At 42.3% G+C, this 21,006-nt stretch overlaps 1 protein-coding gene across 1 annotated transcript in view; it reads left to right on the top strand.

Moving 5' to 3' along the window:
• The window catches only part of met (MET proto-oncogene, receptor tyrosine kinase), a 70,196-nt gene that overhangs the window by 4,648 nt on the left and 44,542 nt on the right, over positions 1-21,006 (top strand). The window contains exon 3 of the mRNA XM_061077145.1: positions 19,698-19,901. Coding sequence (XP_060933128.1) covers positions 19,698-19,901 — 204 coding nt within the window. The remainder of the gene's footprint in view (positions 1-19,697; positions 19,902-21,006) is intronic.

The following is a 21,006-nucleotide window of genomic DNA, read 5'->3' as shown; positions in this document are numbered from 1 at the left end:
TGCAAGTAATAAGACTTTTCTAAACTTTTTTACACAAAAATAACAGAATGGATTTCCATTTAATTTGGTGTCAGATGAGGTATTGGCCAAGGAAGAACCCATTCAATTTTCGTGCAGATCTGGATAAAGGGGTGGATCCAGGAATTTTGTATGTCTTCCCAGAAATAATTCATTACTCTGGAAGTAAACAAAAATCTGTCACCACTGACTTTGCAATGATTATAACAATCTAAAAACTGTACAGCATGCATTCTAAATCGGTTGGCAAAAGCGTAAACGTTGTGTGGTTGAGGAACTCAAACTTGCAAACAAACGGTCTGGTCCTTTGAGTTCAGTGAGTGGTGATTTTGAAGGCACAAGCTGCAATGGAGAACGTTTACAGACAGACATGAAGAGTGACCTGTGGCTAAGCCCTTACAACAGATTGTACAGTGAATACATGCAAACGCATGATGATAAGTGGATGTTTGGCTACATCAGCATGGCCCTTGGAGCCATCAGAAGTGGAGATCCACTGGGGAAAGGGAGGAATGCTTGGAGCTGCGGTGTTCGAGAGCTGCACATATCTGACTATCAGCGAGCCGTGATGAATGGCTCGGGGATAACAGGGCATCAGCAGCTGGGCGGAAGATGATCCCCCCCGACCCACTGTGGCAGCCTGCCACGCTGGCGAGGCCTCGTCCCCACTCCCCTCGACTCCCACCTGTTACCAGCACCTGTGGGAAAGTGGAAGTCACATCAGTAACGCCAGAGAAGCTTTTTGCTGCATCGATGTCGAGCTATCCACTTTCTGAGGTGTCAGATCTTGATCTGATCCTATCATGAGGTCAGTTTACAGAAGTCTGAGGTCTAACCCAGTGCCTGTTCACACAGTGATGCATTACATACGAAAAAACCTTCTCACCTCCACACATTCAATGCACAAATGTGACACATATTTTTTCACGAAATATGAGGGGAAAACCGTTCAGCATTTGATGACCACAGAACAAACCACAGCCTCTAGCCTCTGGCGTCTTTGATGAACAGATGTGAAGCATTTGCTCTGATATAACACTTAACAGTGAACAAATTTTGTGGTGCTTTGGAATGTGCGAATGTCAGAAGTAATCGTCCTCTGTAAACCGATAACTTGCACACAGAGCCTGTTGAGCTCCTGTGCACAGAATCAAAGCAGAAATCCTCCTGCTGCACATGAACACAGATAAGTCCTGCTCTTCTTTTTTGCAAATATCCGTACCAAGTGATGTGCACTGTGCAAAACTCAGCTTCACCTCCATCTCATGACAGTGACTGTGTTTTGATCAGATGAGTGAGAATGTACTGTTACTTTATTAGACATTCTTTCCTATGAACTCACTTGATTAGGGGTTAGGGTTATGACATCCGTTCTGCTGGAGGTGAAGGAGCATCTCTGTCCTCTATAGTTAAGTTTCAGAACTTTGTTATCTATCTCTAGCATTATACTTTGACAAATCCGCAAACAGCATGATTTACAGATATGCCGACTTCGTTCTCTCACAGTTGACTGTCCACACTTGGATGGTCCAAAAACCACAACACTGACTTATTCAAAACGAAAATCTGCTCTTTCAAATATTTCAACATTTCCATTTCAATCCTTCCATCTGCAAACATGCAGAAGAAGCAGTTCAAGAGCCGAATCGCTGCAGCCAAATGGGCTTTTAGCTCGCCTGCAGCTTGGGAGCCGTTTCCCAATTTCAATTTTTATTGCAAACAGTCTTAGTTGTAACCACTCGTCCTTGGCTGGCAGGTTAGAAAAACAAGCAGACCATTGAAAAACCGCCCATTAGTAGCTCTGAGAGTTGAATGCACTAATTCTAGTGCTGCTTCATAGTTTTATGACTTGTATCAGTAGCATATGGCAGAAGAGTCTCTGTTATCATGAGGACTGGGAGAGATAGCGACGGCCATATATTCATATCAGTTGTACATTTTCAGATGAGGCAGACGAGAGCACGCAGGAGGTTATATTTTGTCATTTGCTCTGTCAATGGATGAGCTTGGAAGCTCAGTGTGAGAGTATTTTTGAGGTTTTTAAGAGCGACTGTCAGCGCAGACAAGCCTCCTTGCTCCAGTTCAGGCAGAAGGATTTGATAAATTGTGTAATGATGAGGGCCTCTCTTCTTAGCCGTCAGAGTGATGGTGCAAATCTGTTGTTCTTTTTGTCTCTGTGGGGCTGTTTCTGTCCTCAGGCTGCTCTCAGTTACCCCCAGAGCCTGAAACTAATGAAATCATTAATTTTCATGATGAGATGTTGAGCCCTAGAAGTTTGGAGAGCTTTTTAAATCAAGCTTCTTTCCTGGTATCAGTTTAAAACATTTTTCACAGAGGGTAACAATTGTATAATCATTAAATATAGACGCATTAAGTAATGTGTGTGGCATTTAAACTGCATGCACACAAAATGTTGGTCTTTTTTCTATTTTTGGGTTCTTCATAAATTCTAGGATGAATGAAACAAACACAAAGTAATCCACGCGAGTACTGTACGTGTCCAAATGATCTCTGGTTAAGTGTCGGTGTTTATTGTCAGTGCAAAGTGAGCGCAGGTCCGACAGGATACTCTAGAACGGTAAAAGACAACAGGCCTAATCGTCTGTCTGACCTGATCCTGAAGCAGCAGCGGCAATAATTTTGCAGCGGCGGGCTTGACATAAAAATTCACGCTGCCAAAAGCTGTAAATCGTGTGTGATAATGCAATGGTATTGGGCTACTGATACATTATAAAACAATTATTATACTTGTTTTTTTTCTTCATACTGTGACACTTTATTTTTAAGCATGAATGCCAAAACTTCCTCAGAGACAGGATTTAATGTGGATAACAGCCTTTTTTTGCATTTCAGTAGCTCTCCACCACTCCTACAAATACACATTTGTCAAAAACTATTGATCCCACGCCCAAAGTGTTTCTGTTGCTTTAGAGCGTCGCTTTAAAAAAAGAAATGTTAGGTGATTTTCCTGGGTAATGTAGCGCTAAAGCCGCGGCGGGAATTTGGTGCATCACCAGCATGCCCGGCATCTTTTGCCAAGTCTATAGCGGGTGCAGAGACACTTGAGACTAAAAATAAAGAACGGCCAAATTCGAGGTCAAAATTATCATCGGATTAGCATTGATTCGCGAGAACCCACCAAATGCTGATTGCTTTTAAATTGAATCTTTGGCCTGATTGATTATCGTGAGCGTAATATAATTCCAGCCGAGAGGCGCTTTTGACCGACAGTCATTTTAATTAGCCGGCCCGTTTTAATGAACACGCTTTAAACACTGGCTTTAAAAAAAAAAAGTCGAACAAGCAGCCGGGGAGGCCCATTGATCAACGTTACTTTGTCAAGGAATTCCTAATGCTTGATTATGAAATGGAGGAGATCCAGTAACGTGACTTCCAACGTACTGTGAATCACCCTGCGCCTGTCAGTTGTTTGGCAAATGGAAAATATGCAGTAACATCTAATTTGACGTTATGCACACAGCAGAAAAATTTAAAATTATGTTTCACAGATTTTACCTGACTTTTCCCTGCAGATCAATCTGAATCCTAATCTTAATCTCTTCAGCAATATATAATCTAAAATAGTATCTGTTGATGCAGCAGGAAACCTTTAACAGCTACTGCTTGTTCAGTGTGGACGTAATCTTCCATCTTTCTGTGAATCTATACATCCTTGAGATTTCTCCTTTTGTTCTCGTTGGAATGATTTTTGTTTTCCCGTTTTCAAAGTAAGTGTCCGATGATAGAGGGTTCAGACTGTAAAGCTCTGAGTTCAATTCGGGGACACATACATGGAAATGTTTGACAAGCCAGTAGAGAGGTGCCAGGTTGTTGACTGAAGACTTCATGCTCACGCCAGCCTTCTGTCACAAAACAAGTTAGGACTTTTATGTCGGTAAGGGTTAATTTGAATTGAAAAAAACATTTATCAACAAAGACCTGTGCTGTTTTACAGTGGCTTTCTTATATCTAGTATATATAGTTCATATTTTTATCGACTTAACCTTTCCTAAAGGTCTAAAGGGGATATAGCCTCAAATTGTGTGAAAAAAATGAAATGGTTAAAAATGTGTTGACGCAGTTGTCATGACTGGATTTTCAAAACAATCGTGTAAAGGGCTTAACAGGAGGAGAGGGGAAAAAAGATAGTAAAAAGAGAAGAGATAGTCAGCATGATAAAATCTTAAGACTTCCAGTTATCATTTGGACAAAATCCCACCCGGGAACAAGCCGTCTTTTCTTCAATCTGCAGTACATCTGCTTATAATCTACATTTCACTGTTCAGTTTGAACATGAAACTCTCCTAGAAAGGTTAGATGGTTAAACAGTAGTGCGTGTGCAGCCGTTTGTAGCAGCTACCGTAAAACTGAAGAGTTCAAATATGCAACTAGTGGCAGTCCTGCATGAATTAATAACTGATCGATCAGCCCCTGATATTTTCCCTGTAGTTTTCCTCACTGGGAGAGTTTCAGATGATTCGACCCGCAGCAGTCAGACATTGGATGTACTGAACGTTCCCTGTCTCCTAGTGGTGCTGCTGATTCAGTGGGTTCTGCTGTAGATGTCACGGTGTTTGAGCGTCACATGCCCGAGCCTGCTCATGCCATCACTGAGCTGGTATTTGTTCGCTTGAACTCTCCCTGTGCTCTAGTGGCGCTGGTACTTGTAAAACTCTACCATCGACCTGAAGTAGTTTTCTTCAATCACCCGGTTTATAAAGATGCTGCACAGACTTTGTAACAGAGATGTGTGAGATGGACTTTTATGTTTTTGTTTTGGTCCTGTGACTTTCTCATCTCGTTCTGAAAACCTGCGTCATATATCTCTATATTATCTTAAACGGCTTCATGACCCAGTTGGAACTTGCATGATAAAATACAGGATACAATCACTTAGCTCTATTGGAAGCTAAAAACACATTACCTCTCAGTGGAAAAATACTGCTTTCTCCACTGACTAAGGGGGATTTACTTCTCAAACTGTTTTCCATATTACTTAAAGGGCATACAGGCAGGCAGAAGTAGGATTACAGTATGGAGAAAAAAAGTACATAAAACAGTCAAAACAGCGTATTGTCACATACGCTTTTCCAGAAACGTTTCAAACACATAAAAATGGATGAATCTAGATATAAAGAAGTGTATTTTTGTGTGGTGTAGTAAAAGTCTGTTATTTATTAAATTGACATCAAGTACATTTGTTGATAAATGCATTATTGACATCATTATATCTGTCTTTATATTATAAGAGGACATTTTTCATGTCATTAGTGGCATCCCTGCACTTTACGGGGTTGTTCTGTTTTGTTTTACCCCAGATGTAATACATTGTGTAACACATGCCCAAGCGTGTTCATGCCCTTGCTAAGCCGGGTGCAGTGAACAGTGATGCACGTAGTTGACAGGCGGGTCTTCAGCAGCTAACGTGAATAAACAGAAGAATGAAAATACTATGTTCCTGTCCGGTCCTGTCCCTCTTGATACGTGTGTGTGTGTGTGTGTGTGTTTGTGTGTGTGTGCGTTTGTGTGTGTCTAACTTGTATGTGAAATGTTCTGATGTTCATAATGTGAAATCTAAAGTTGTGCAGCTCAGGGGATTTTCTTCAAATTTGTCACAAACGTCCACAAATGTTTTTATTGAAAATAGAGGGGTTAATTAAATCACTATATCTTTCTGATATATTCTGCTGTCAGATAAGAAACTTTAAAAACAGAAAACAACAGCAATATAAGAGCAAAGTGAATCTACTTGATTATGATCACCAAATGATCACAGTCTCTTGTGTTCCATCTGAGTATGTAATACAGATGAGTCTTGTTCTCAAGTCTACAGGGAAAAGTGATGGATTGTAAACAAAATTAAATATGTTGGTTGTTTTCATTGATTTTGGCGCGTCTATTGACAAAGAAGTCGCGTCTCCAGCCTCTCCTGGTCTAGCTTCTCAAGTGAGTGCAAATAAGACACACGGCTGTTTGCAGGATGCATAGCTTTGCTGTAATGCATCATCTTGTTGCTGTATGATGGATAACTGTTATTTGACCACATTGTAATTTTGTCTTAGTACCGTTCATACACTAACCCTGCTGGAAATGGTTTCGAAGCAACTACAGAAACTGACAATAGTTTTTAGAAGCAGCCCATTTTCTCCCTGATCTCTCATTTGATAGTAAGTTTCAATAAATAAGTCAATTAAATAAGTAAAAAAAATATTAAAAACAAGTAAAATTAGATATGTTAATATTTTAAGACAGAAACCTTTGGTTTATATATGGACAAACTATTGGCCAGCAGATCACATCAATATAGACACAGACAGACAGTCCATCTCGAACACACCTGTTGGGATGATCAAGGATGAGGGTCTCTCACCTGCAAGGACTGCTTGTTCCCTGAGTAGCCCCAATAGAAGGCACATTACTGAATGAATAATCTGATATTGTTTTTGCTTACTGTTGAATGAATTTTAATTGATTTATAAAGTGTGATACACCTTTAATAGAATGTGTAAAATCAATTTTATTTTTTTGTTATTTAACTTATGGGTTTTTTATAAAAACAATATAACTTTTACATGTTAATTTATATGAATGACAATTCTTTGAGTAATAGACATTTTCTTATTCATTTTCTCATTCATTTTTCATAATGCTTCGGATTTAGGCTGAATTTTCTTTTTTAGCACAAAGAACACTACTAAGAAAACTCTTTCTTCGGGTGTGGTTAGAAAACATCGTAAGGATCTAAAGTATAAGATATCGGAATAAGTCACAGAAGTCAAGATTGCAAAAAAGCTGCACTAGAAAAATATATATTATCAGATTTTCTTTGTGATACTAAATGGAATAATAAATGAATTGCTGCTAAATATGTCAATTTTGGTGTTGGGAAACTGTGATCCAGCAATTTGTGGATATATCAAGGAAATTATAAACTGACTGCCCATAGAGCGTTGTGTTTTTCGGTGAGAGCTGGCAGCTGTGTACCCTCCACCCCCTCCTCTCTCAGGTTGGCGGTTGCGTCACCCGGCAGCCGTGTCCAGGCAGGTCTCTTTGCGTGAGGAGAGAGTTGGTCAGCACCCACAACCAGCTGCAAAGCACATCAAGACACTAAAATCACAATAGCATGGACTGTATCTTTTGATTTGTATCATAAACCCTTCACTTGAATTAGCCATACCATGAAATCGATGCCAAACACGTAACAACAGGTTGAAGTGTGCTACCATGGGTAATCAGGATCACCTTTCAGATTAAGTCATGCAAAGAAGCAGCAAGATTATTTCAACATCTCGTCAGTTGTATCCTGTCAATGTCTGAAGGCATTTCCTGGTCTTTTCCAACATTATTTTACATCCACTCAAAGTGTGTTTAGTTTTGAATCTGAAGAGTTAATCATTAGTCCAGGAGTCTGGTTTCTTGTTTTGCTGGAGAGATGGAAGTGTGTGGGTAAATCCTTTTGCATGCAGGCTTTTGTATGCACATCTTATCTTTGTTCCCTAGATAAAGAGTCGAGCAGTAAATACGCAAACCGTCAGTGCCTGCAAGCTGTCTTCCAATAAGCAGGTTGGGAAATTACCAACAACCAACATCAGCCAAATACAGTTAAATTTAGAGCATGGCTGAAATTTATCATCGAATTGTTGTTTTGCACTTCTCATCCTTTCTCATTTGTTATTTGTTCAGCTTTCTCTTTTTACATCATTGAATATTCTTGAATATCTATTTGGTTAAGGGTGTCAGAGGGACAACATAATTGTCAATAGGCCACTCAGGAGTGATTTTTATTTTTTTCACTATTTTTGATGCTTTATGGACTAAAAGAATAATCATTTATTTAAAACAACCCATTGGTTGCTCTACAAGAGGTGTAGAGGTACAGGTAAAACATCGCCTGGCCTTTACCTGACCTCCTTGTTCACTAAACATGTACAAACCCCACCTAAATACAGCTTATAATAAAATTCAAACATGAGGCGAACTAAAAGAAACATTTTAGACCTTGTGCCAATACATCTGTGCTGCTAGCCAGCAGCTCAGGAAGGCTGCCTTTTCACAACAACTTGTTGTCACTGTTTATACCAATCAACCTTTATCCTTTGCTTGACTGCTTTAAAAAAGACGTTGACATAGATTAAGAATATAGCCACTTCTCCAGCCACCACTACACCAAAGAGCCTTGTTGCCTACTGTGTCGTTCTGTTTTGACAGCATCTTGAAAATGAGATACATTCCTGAAACACCGTCCTGATGACAGACTCATCTCTGATTGGTTTTCTAAATGCTTTCCTGTGCAGCAGTGCCAGAAGCCAATCATTATACACTTGTTTAGTGTCAAATAATGTGGGGCTCGGCTCTGGTGAGTTTATGAGTCAAGGCACCCCAAGCTATTTCTTAATCAGCGACATACCTCCTACGCTTCTACTTCACCACATGGTGATATCCGGCTTTCTACTGAATTGAGGCATGTGGATGCTCATCTGTCAGCCCTCATGCTATAAATGATGTTACAAAAGCAATCTCCCTTATTGCCCACTGCCATCCTGAGGAGCAGCCTCAGCTCGACCCCAGATCACGCTCATTTCCCTGGCATTAGATCCTTTGAGCTCTGTCCTAGTGTCTGAGTCTGGTGCTTTGAAACGCTCATAATCACAAAGTTCAGTAGAGCAGCAAATGATCCCAGCAGGCCTGTGGCCTCAGACGCTAGGAAGGCAGAAATGAAAGCTTACCTCAGCCTCATATTTCACAAGCTTCAGTAACTGTAGCAGTGAGTACATCAAAAAGTCCAAACATAAAAACACATGGGCAGAAACATCTGACCAGTCCATTCTGTTGAGTTAACATGCGTCTGTTGACTCTGTAATTAATAGTTAACCCAAAGTGTTTTTAAGGAGAAAATTAAACATGAGAAAAGAATCAATGGCGATTTCTCTCTCAGGACTTTGACATGTGGGCAGGACGAACCGCCAGCCCTGTAATTAATGTAAAGGAAACCACCATCACCTCCATCATCAGCCAGATGCACAGTCAAAAGAGCCAGCATCCTTACAGGGTCAGTTCAAATAAATGACATATGTTTCGGGCATTTGCCTTGAGTTGTAATTAGAAATGCAGATGGTTTGTATTTTATTTTATCAGGTTTTTTAGCTGTAAATGGTCAATGGACTGTATTTATAAAGCATGTTTCCAGTCTTATTGACCACTGAAAGCGCTTTGCAAGTCATTTTTCTATTACACATTATTCAGGAGTAATCTGGGGTTCAGTGTCTTGCTTAGGAACAATAATAGAATATTGGGGACCGGAAGAATACATTTTATAAAAGTCAACAGACTCATGTGTTACCTTGTTTTTCTCAATATTTCTCAATTTTATTTCTGAGATTTCCAGGACAGCATTTCAATAATTGCTTTAATTCCATGTTGCTGTTGCCACAATAAATAGACATTTTCAGTACTGCAAACACCAGAGGCAACAAATGAGAACTTATTTTGACATTTGTGCAAATTGCCACTCTAAGTCTCTTTTGATGTGGATGATCCTATGAATTTCTTGTGTCGCAGACCTCTGTCCACTATTTCAACAAACTTCCTGATTACACAGATAACCAATGAAGAATCCTACATTTCTAACCAAATGAAAGTGGACACCATGTCATTCCAGTGGATGGTCTCATTCCAGATGAGAACTAATCCCCCCGATTCCATTCAGCCAGTAATCTCCTCACAATGCAAGCAAAGGATTGTGCCTGACTGTGTACTCAAGTGATTGAGGCGAACAGAAGAAACCTCCCCTCTGTGTCTCTGTCCGCACACTTGTTTGACTTTTATCACCCTGCCGTGCTTCCAGACAATGCACCACAAACAGAGAAGGTATCGAGCCAGGCCCTCGGACGGCTCAGACGGCTCAGATATTCAGCTTTGATCTTATCCACCTCATCAGTGATCCTTGCTTGAATCATACTGCAGACGGAAGGCAAGCCCACACCTGACACAGCTCAGGAGCTTTTTATCGGAAACTGAATTGTGGGTTTTACGGTTAAAAGGAGCTGGACTCTGCCAAGATTGTTTGGAGTTGAAGTAATGAGGAGAGAGTCTTAACAAATCTGAAAAAAGTAATTTACCTCAACTTTTAGTTTTATGGGAATCCAGAATGAGTTTTTGTTCATGATGCACAAGTGACTAAATTGCTGCTTCTATGGTTTGAGGGGGAATTTGATGACCAGTATGTTTTCACATCAAGAAACCATTATTGTTGCATTACCGACGTTCACCCCTACCGAGCCCCGGACATTCAGTCAGTGTGCTGACATCCTCCAGTCAAGAGCCTTCAATACCCTGGCCTCAGGCCCGCTGACTCAGTAAGTGAGCACAAGTTTATAAAAGTTACAACTCTGCATATACATTTATATGAACCTATCATATGTGTGAGTGTGAAAAGATGAGTCTGTTATGTTGCTTCATCATGCTGTAGTGCACAAATGTCTGCAGCATGCAAGCTTTTGGGACATGCAGTGAAATATTTAATGGTGACTTCATAAAGATCGCCCTCTATAAAAGCCACGTCTGTTTTTGAAGAGGTTTTGGCAGTGTTTCCATGGGTTTTTTCATTATTTTTAGCTCCATCAGTTTCCATGGAGAGACTTTGGAATATTAATTATGCTTTTCTGCATCACTTGGGGAAAAGGGACACGTATAAAAGGACAGGCTTCCAAGCAATAAAAAGGACATGGCCTGTGGGGAAAACTTTCTTCCCCTCGGCCACATTTGTTTCCTGGTTTTCGACTCCTTCTGTGAAGTGAGCGTGCTGTGAGTACGAGCACAGTGTTTCAGCCAGCGAAACACCTGCCAGAGACCTCTTCTCATCCAGGACAGAGCAGAGACGAGGAGGCCCACGTGTTCCACCCTCATGTTGACCCTCAGTTGATAAGCTGCCTTTTCCACTGAAGAACCGTCCAGCGCTGTTTATAACCTGAGGTTATCTGGCTGCTCCGCAACGGCTGCTGTTTGGCTGCAGCTGTCCAGCTGCTTTTCACTGTAGTACCTCATGTTTGAGCAAGGCCCCCACACCTCAGACTGGCTCCAAGATAGAGAGAAGCTGAAGAGCCAATTATAGTCATGAATCTATGATGCTTTAAATGGTAGCGAGAAGCTTGTGGAGCTGTTTATGGCAAAAATCCTGCTCAGAGTGAAATCTTCACCGTGGAGATTCTGCCAAGTGTTTGCACCAGCGGATGGATTTGATTATTCCAGACTGATACAAAGCAGGATCTCTGGATGACCAAAAAATAAAATAAGAATAACAATGAAAAATGTCAGTTTATGTTTTTTTCAAACATTGTGTATATCCCTGCTTCAAATCGAAGGTAGTTTTTCTCGGCTTAAGGGGCCAATTATTTTGACATATCCAGCTAGGCTGTTTTAGATGTGCATTGGATAACAGACATATTTTTTTACATTCCCCTGTGGCTGTAGTCATTAGGGGGTGAAGGTAGTGCTAATGCTAATAAAATCTGGACTATAGATGACTTTTGTGAAGCAGCCCGGACACTAGAGCCTGACACTAGAACAGCCCCCCTTCATGTGTTTCTGTTATTAAGAGCACATGCCGGAATGGAAGCCGCTTCAGTAAATATGGCCGATCTCTCCACTCAGCTGTCAGTTTGGTGATCGATCGGACCTCAGAAAGACATAAATGCTCTAAAATATCGCCTGAGTGAGTAATATGCCGGCTGAAAAAGCAAAGTGGGATGTGGCGCTCATTTGCGCCCCGAAGGTTACCCCGTGTCATTACTTACCGAGTAGAAGGACTGTCACAAAGTATTGAGACAAAGTGTTTGGACTTGTTAACATCCGTATTCATCCACATTATCCTTGTTGCCCCTTTTTACCCGAGGGGACCATATATATATAGAGAGAGAGAGCGCTGCAGTGCCTACACCTATCATGTGTGAATGTAAACTCACTTAACATAATTTCTCATCTATACAGTGGTGTCTTGGCATGCAGATGGTTGTGGTTATATTTGTTCAGGTTGTGAAATATTTGGCTCTGACATTTCACAATGCGAGTGAATGTGCAGTTTCAAATGTGTTGCTCATGTTACTGTAAAAGGACATTTTCTGGGGGCAAGAAAAGTTCATCATGTCTTATAAAAAAATGTTTCCTCATGAACGTAAAGAAGGAAACGTTTGGCCGCTTGTTTGTGCTTGCGTGCATGTGTGCATGCGTGCAGGCATGCATGAGGTATTTCTCTTGTTATGTGGGCATAATTGTTAGGTTAGGTTTATGTTTAGGTTGACTACTATATAGTCATAGAGGCATGACACATGTGTGTGTGTTTTATTTAGTTAGGACCATTTTGAACTTAGACCTTTACGGAGTGATGACATTTTGGGAAAGTGAGGACATTTTGTGGCCAATCCTCATTTTCCAAAGGGTTGCTTGAGGGTTAAGTCTTAGCTTTATGGTTAGGTTACACTGAGGTTTAGGTTTAGGGAAAGAATAATGGTTAGTGATTGGAATTTAGTTGTGACTGTTTTGGGACTGGTAAATGCATTATGCCAATGATTGTCCTTACTAAGATAGAAGTACAACAGTGTGTGTGTGTGTGTGTGTGTGTGTGTGTGTGTGTGTGTGTGTGTGTGTGTGTGTGTGTGTGTGCGTGCATGTGTGTGTGTGTGTGCGTGATGAGGGTCACTGCCAGAGCATCCCCACAGCAGATGTCACACAAATCAACATGACCTCAGTGTTTAAACAAATAAAAGTCAGCAAGAAAAAGTGTCCAGTACGAGTGTTTTACTGTACGTTTCATATAAATCGCAAGCCAAGCTCAACAGTTCTGGGTTTGTATGATGTAATATCTCATATATTAGGAGCTTTGATGAAACACGAAGGAAAAGAGCTGCATGGATGTAAACCAAATTCACTCAATGGAGAAGTGATTAATCAGTTTTCTACATACCAGCTAATTGGCCTTGTGGCCTTGAAATATTTTTCCCCTTCTCATTTAAGTTTCTTTCATCTCTATGTGTAACAGTAAGAATGTATTAAGGAGTTGACCTGTCTAATTCCCTCTGATCCACAGAGCACAACTTCAGCTACTGTGTCAGTCTGACCCAAATGTGGATTTGTGGCAGAATGCTGGACAACTTGTCTTAAGATTGTGCCGCTGCTGTTAAGGAGAAGTGGAATCAAAGAGATTCTCAGGCCACTGATCGCCCAACTCACGCTTCATTTCGTACCCTTGTTTGAATCACATACATGTAGACAGTGTTGGGAAGGATACTTTGAAAACGTATTCCGTTACAGAATACAGAATACATGCACAAAAATGTAATCTGTAACGTATTCCATTACATTAACTTATCTGAGTAACGTATTCTGAATACTTGGAATACTTCCGGTTTGTATTGCATTTTTTAAGTGTATGATTGCGGCGTTTTTATAGTCAGGGGAGCAGCAGCAGTTTAAACTCTCTCTCCACCGATGCTGCGGGCCGCTGGATGTCCGGCTCCCATCCACTCCCACCTCTGTGCCGGTCCCACCAGAGGCTGAAGGACCCCCCCCTGTGCCAAGGCTGCCTCGCGCCGTGCTACGATCGTTTCGGCGTCGAGTCTATTTTAGTTTGAGCTTGACGCGAGCGTATCGCTCCAGGAAACACACTGAAAAATGATTTTAAACGATATTGATGACATATTTTATATGATTTATAAGCATGCATCCCATAGTTTGTATTCCCCTTCTGTTGTCCTGGAGTTTTAAATTTACCAATTTGACCGATCACATTATTAAATGCCCCCCTCTGCCCCTCCATACAGACACACAAGCAGTCATAAAGATAAAAAGAGAGGGGGGGGGCGGAGAATACGTAATTTACCCTCCACACCCGACATTGAATGGAGCAAACAGCGGAGAAGTTCTTGAAGATGGATGACATTAAATTGGGACGCTGTTGCAGTTAATGTTGGAGCAAGAAGTGACTATATGCTTTTATACTACTGGGTCAACGGGTGATATTATTTTAGCGTCGCTTCAGCGTCCGGTGTGAACCCGGCGTGCCTCGCTGGCCTCCTGCAGAGCCATGACAGCAGAGCTCTGGGAGCGCAGGTCGGTCTTCTCTCATCAGGCGCAGGAAGGGCAGCTTGCGGATCAGCAGCTCCGTAGATTTCTGGTAGCGACGGAACTCTCTCAGAGCCTCGGTCCCGAGCCGGTCGCGGTGAGGCTTCTTCACGCCGCCGGGGTCCCGGGCGCTCATACGGCAGCCCTGGTCTCCAGCTGCTTCCTGGGGGCTTTGCCTCCGGTGGATTTACGAGACAGTGATTAAACTCGTGAAACAGAGAAGTACCGTCATGTAATCCACTGATTTCAACAATGTAACTGTATTCTGAATACCATCTATTTAATTTGTAACTGTAACGGAATACAGTTACTCATAATTTGTATTCTAAATACGTAACGCCGTTACATGTATTCCGTTACTCCCCAACACTGCATGTAGACTCTGAGAAAAAAGTGATAAGTGAAGAAGAAAAGACGTTAGCATCATGTAGTGATGCAATTGGCCCGCACAGTGTTCTGAATGATAATATTTCTCCTATTGGAGGCAGAGGAGAAAGAGGACGTGGGATCGTCATTCACTCACATTCATAGAGTTAAGGTGATTTAGTGGAGCTCAGAGGCTGCATTGTTCCTGTAGTTCCTTTGTGGGGGAAGCATAGGGAGCACACACACATAAATATATAGTGTGCATGCGTGTGTGTCAGTGTTTGTAAGGAAATAGCAAAAAAAAGAGAGGAAGGTGTTTGGCCAAGAGAAGAATTGAAGGCGATGAGGAGAATAGGTGGCTAAAAGGGCAAAACTTAGCCGAGCTCTCTTTGGAGGAAAGGGGGAGAGACTTAGGGGCGTAAGATACTTGATTTAACATTTTCATGGAACAATATGGTATTATTTTCAGTATCTGGCTTAAACAAGAGAACATCCTCCTACTGGTGATGCATGAGGGGAGGAGCAAGAAATACATTTAGCAGATGAAAGTATTTGAGGAATAAAAAAGGAGCCAATATCTTTTAGTAATTTTGGACAGTTGAGGATTATGGGCAGTGCATCATTGTGGGTGATAAATACAAGTAAGAGGAAACAGTGGAGGGATGTTCTCTTCCCAAGTCCTCCCTGGGAAAAACATTCTCAATGCGGCCTCTGATCTTTTAAGTAAAACACATGAAGTCTGACAAGCAAATTACATGTTGTGGGGATGAATAATTTAAGTTTCTAACATGCGACAGGGACAGAAATGAAAAATAAAAAATAGGAAAAAAAATTGATGATGGAAAGGGCCTTTTTGTGAAAACATCTGAATCTCCTGCTGCATTGTTCATGTGCGAAAGGTAAACCCTGGAGAAACGTTCTTCAGAGTTCTTTTTTTGAAATCGTCTATTTGCAGAAACCTGACGATAACCTTGACGGTTGAAAAGTTGAATAATTACTGTAGTTTTGCAAAGTTTTTAAAAGTCTACTTTCAACTGTACATGTATTTAACACTGCATTCATTCAGTAGTTGCCTTGCAGTCTCAGTTGCTGACAATTGTGGTGGAGTTTGATGATGGATGCATGAAGGAGGATCATTCGGAAACCAGGGATTTTTTTCAAAACCTCCACTTTCTTCTGCATGATGACTTTTATATCCAGAACAGTGTCTGTATGGAAAACGTTCATACATGACAAATGACCACATGAAGCCAGTGTCCTGTTTTTCAAGTGGCCTTTATTTGTAGATACAATGTAGTTGCAAAGCACCACAGGAAATGGGGAGTTGACTAAATGTTGTTCTGAAATCATCGGTGCATCTGAAAGAGCACAGCTTCCTCTGTGCTGCCATCGATTTTAGTTTCACTGGAAAGTTTTCACCATCTGAAAACTAATCTTTGATTTCATGTATCCTTACAGTAATTTGTTATCTACATATTACCACCAGTATCTCTAATTTTGACTGAAATCTCCCCGTCTTCAGTTGGGCCTGTTTATGTGTGAAGCCATTTTCCACCCGTGGTCGTGTCCACCTCAGGGCCCCATTATAAACAAAGCTGGCGTCTGGCGGGCACTCGAGGGCGAGGCCAGCTGCACTGTGAGGGGCCGGGGTCTCTGCCTTATTGTCAGCTCGTCTCACTCCCCTTTAACTGTCCCTAACACCCTGACAGTCCCATGCAGCCACGCACAAACACACGTACACAAACACACACGCACACACAAACACATGCAAACATTAACACATGACTGCATGTGGCTCGGCAGCCACCTGTGTGCTTACACACACACACACTCACACACACACACACACACATCATGGCTATTAACTACTGAGAGTCAGGTTGCAGAGTAACGTGCGCCCTGAGCCCAGGTGGAGTACTGTAATGTGTAACATTATGGTAACAATGCACCACCCCCCCCTCAGCACATGCACACGCGCAGGCATGTGCTCACGTATGGGTTGTACGTGTTCTGCGCTCCACATTCCTTCGCATGTCACTTTCTCTAAGAGATGCATTTGCACACACCCCGACGACAACCCAACCTCTCCGCTGTCTGGAGACCACAATTGCACAAGCTATCCCGAGGTCAAAGGTGTGTTATTCCAGTGAGAGTGCCAGCTGAGCGGCCAACGACAAGACCCACTCCACGCGTTTGTGCATGTGTGCGAGTCTTCCAACTCAGGCTGAGCGTCCGCAGCAGAATGTGTATTTTTGTACAACAGCAAGAGAGCCTTTAACAGCACAGCGCTGTTTGTGTCCAAATCCTCTTCTGCCAGTAACCCAGTCCACAGTTTATAAGTCAGGCATTAGGTTGTCTATTCACACAAGACCCAGGGGCCACAGTGAGAGTATGGAAACGGCATTAAGCCACGCAGATCATCTTTCATCCCCTTCTTGAGTCTCCTGAGCAGTGCTGGGGGGTTTAGGAGCTCCGCGACACAGAAACTCTATCGCCATGCCGTTGTTTTTGGGGACAATAGCTGCTGGTTAAGTATGGGGCCATAGGTGTGTGATATCTTGCATATCTGCCCCACGGTGCCTGTTTTACGGCCGAGAGACACGCTCACAAAACGACTTGAAAGATGTAGAACATCAGGCGCACTTGCCTACATCATAAATCTTCCAAAAGCTTAAAGTTTGGAAAACACGAAACATCGGTTTCAGGTTCAACCTGAACCTCGAATCACAGAATTGTAAAATATCAAACTGCACACGTATATGTTGTGACATCTGTCAGGATTACAACCATTAGCTCTTTGAGGAGTATGTAATAGGCTCAACAGGATCTCCTGTTGTTTTAAAGACACTTAAATTGTTTAAAACAACTTATTTGCTCCCACCTACAACTCAGATGAACACTGACCAGCCCCCCCCCCCCCCCCCCATCGTACAGGATTTTTACCCTTTTTTCTAGCTCTTATTCTTGAATAACTTTTTCATTTAAAAGAAAATAAGCATATTTTCATCCTTGCCAGACAAATGTCGTTGTATTTCTTTTCTACTTCGCATGAAATCTTACTATGAAAATCTCATGTGTCAGTGTGACGTCTTCTTAAACTCTCTGTCTCCATGCCAAGAAGCAGCCAAGGATAACAGAAACAGAGCTTCAAACGGAGCCCATCAAAATAGCCCTTCCACTGTCCAATTTCATTGCCTTGATCCTCACAAATACCTCTGCAAAGGCAGCATATGAATGCCCCCCAAGACCTCTCCAGTTCTCCCTCCCATCGTCCGGCTCCGATTCAACAAACACCCCAAAGTACTGTTTGTTTTCTCTGTAAATAATCAGGCCAAGGACTGTTTTCTGAGCCGCGTGGCATCATCTCTGCAGTGATGATGCCACGCGGCTTTTTTGAGAAGTTTGAGAAGCGAGCAGAGTTTTGGCAGATTCACGTGTTTTTCACATCTGCTCAGTGCTAATCATCCTGTCCTGATTTCGCTAAGTTAGGAACAAGCATATGATAAACAAAAATTGTGATCATGTATAAACAAACATAAGTTTTCCACGTCAGAAGCAAACTGTTCATCATGTTTGAGGAAAAAGAGATGATCCTTCTTCCTTAGCTCTCAGAATCACGTTCAGTATCAAACTGTCATTCCTCATATGCTCTGAACTTTTTTTCCTGTCTTTAACACTCTATTAACTGGCTGCACCACCTTTTTCTGCGTCTGGCATAAAACATCCAACCTTTCTGCCAGCTTTCAATTTCCCCCACATTATTGTGGCCATCGTTCTTGAGGATATTTCATTTAATGAAGCTTTGTGTCTGTGTGTTTGACACTTTGCCAGGTTATTCTTCCTTCCTCCGCTTTCCCCTTCATGTTTGTCTCAGCTATGTGACGTCACAGAGAGACTTCCCTAATTCATTTGCCCCACCAGCGTTCTCTTCATCTTCAAAACTTGCCTTTGAGATCAGTGCTAAACAAACAATGTTTCTCACAGACCTCTTATAATGGCGTTGTGACCCAGCCAGGTCCTTTAGAGTGCAGTGAGAGGATCATGAGTCTGTAAATGATTAAAACCAATTTAGTTGGATGCATTAAGATGACTTTTTACTCTGTAAGTCACAACAGAGGGTTAAAGCTAATGTCAAAACCCGTTGTTGACCAAACTCCTCGGTGGGACATCGAAGTCGTCCACCAGTCGTCATAACCGTTCTTCCTGCAATCACCCTGCTTCTTGTGACTCCACTGAACCGGTCATCATCCACTGAAACTGAGAAAACAACAAAAAGCTCAGGTCCGGTCAAGCGACCCGGTCAAGGACCTTAAGAGCCACAAGAGGCCCCACCACCCTCTGGGTCATTAATAATTAATGAAACCTGAGGCCTGGACAGGCGACCATGACTAAACATAAAGAGAGTGAGAGGGCAGGGCCGGGTAGTGAGGGGAGAGAGAGAGAGAGAGAGATGGGATAGTGATAGAGAAAAGCCCTGGCTGCAGCCTGAGCTTTCACTGTATGCTCCGACGGCTCCAGACACAACAATCTGCACAACCCAGCGACGTTTGGAAACCAAAGAGGGAGGGAGCTGGTGTGGCAGGGTTTGATTTTAAACTCAGAGAGAGGAGATGGGAGTAGAGAAAGAGGGGGGTGGGTAAAAGGAGGAAAAAGTGGGGCAGCCCAGTGGGAAAGAGAAAAATGAGTTAATGGAATGAAAAACAGCATGAAGATCTCATTGCTGTTTCCCATGAAACCCTGCCATCCACAGACTCCAACTCAACAAAGCATGGACTTGCCCTAGAGGTGCTATCACGCCGAGACCTCCATTACGAGCACAGCCTGATGAAAGAGAAGCTCAGAGGGGGCTTAGGAGGTCTGGCTCTCAACCCTCCCCCCATCGGACCAGATATGAAAGAAGTACAACATGATATTATGTCATGACAACACATTATGGGAGCAATCTGTGTTGACAAAATGACCCAATCATCCTTGTGATTCCCAGAAAGTACCCTGTTTAATCTAATTTCTGTGGTTATCAGTTGTTTTATCTGTTTACTCCAGATTTTTTTGCCTCCTGCAAGTTTGTTGATATGAAGTACACCTCACAGGGTGTTAAAAATGCCCCCGCTGATGTGGGATCGATCATGTGTTGTTCTCATTTTGCGTTTTCTTACTTTCTTTCTTTTCTCTCCCTGGTGCTCATGGTGTCTTTGCAGAGTTCCTCCGACGACTGCGACCCACACGAGGGAATTCATGAAGGGAAGGAGGGCAAGTACCGTCTGGAGGTGACCCAGTTCTTCGCAAGGCTGGAGTACTGGCACAAAGAGCTCACCAACACCTTGGTTACCTCGATAAATGTGGTGCCAGTGAATGGCCGGGCAGTGGCGTACCTGGGCACCGCCGATGGACGCCACATACAGGTAAACAAGCCATCTCTTACTCTGCTTTACAGTTTACGCCATTAAAAGACTAGAAGGAACACAATTTGCATTTAAAGTACTTGCAGTGAGGCATAACCAGAGACGCCTGAGGCTGCAGTGACCAGTGCAGTTCCCCTTCGTCATTGTTCATGTAAATGTGGCAGGATGTTGGTACGTGACCAGTGAAAGCGTCCGCAGGAGACACAACAAAAGAGTCAGCTGCAGGTGCCCCTGCTAGGAGCAACCAGGGGGAAACTATGACCAAACACAAGGACTGTTTTGTGTTTGCACAATTTTCTTTCCTTTGACCTATGCTCAGTGATCCGCCTAACAGCCCACGTTCCTGTCAGCCATCTGAGCAAACACACTCCGTTTTTGCCTATCGATGCACTGACCCACAGTGGATTCCACCGCCCAGGTTGTTTGTTTGCAGCTTTGAAAATCGAATGCTTGACCCGTCACGACTGCTTCGCTATTAGGGGCTTTAGAATAATTTGTATTAATATTGGACAGTGGCTAGAGGCTCTGTTTGTGTACTGTGCATCTTGGCGAAAGGACCTTTGAGAGAATACAAGGCTGACATGAAGCTTCAAAAATCATGCAGACATTTCAAACTTAAATTACTCACAGGAGACATTAACTGAAGGATCCACATGCATTTAAATTAACATGATCACATTCAAATAACATGCGAAGGACCTCAGCCATAATGATCGCACGGTTGAAGAAATGTGAATCCTCGGCTTTCTTCCATTTTTCCTCTTCCTCTGCTTTTCCATACGCTTTTTACATCATCTTATGCTTCCTTGATTACACGATATATCAGATCACTGTCTGAAGCTTGACTTTAAGTTTATTTAGGTTTTTTTATTGTCAGGGATGTTAAATGAGTCCCATTAGCTTGATGAGGGGTTTCTCTTCCTTGTAGCATTGTTTTGCTTCCAAATAATCATGAATTTGATTGTTTGCAGTTCAATGTTATCTAGACCCAAGACAGTGTAGTGTTGAATGAGATCACAACAACATCCTGCAGTGGGTCTTTACTCACTGCGGCTGAGTTACTGAAAGTGACTTTTACAGTTTCAGAAAGAAAAAAGCTTCAACC

Source organism: Limanda limanda, chromosome 8 (genome assembly GCF_963576545.1).
Source record: "Limanda limanda chromosome 8, fLimLim1.1, whole genome shotgun sequence".
NCBI lineage: Eukaryota > Metazoa > Chordata > Actinopteri > Pleuronectiformes > Pleuronectidae > Limanda > Limanda limanda.
This window is presented reverse-complemented; position numbering and strand designations above follow the sequence as displayed.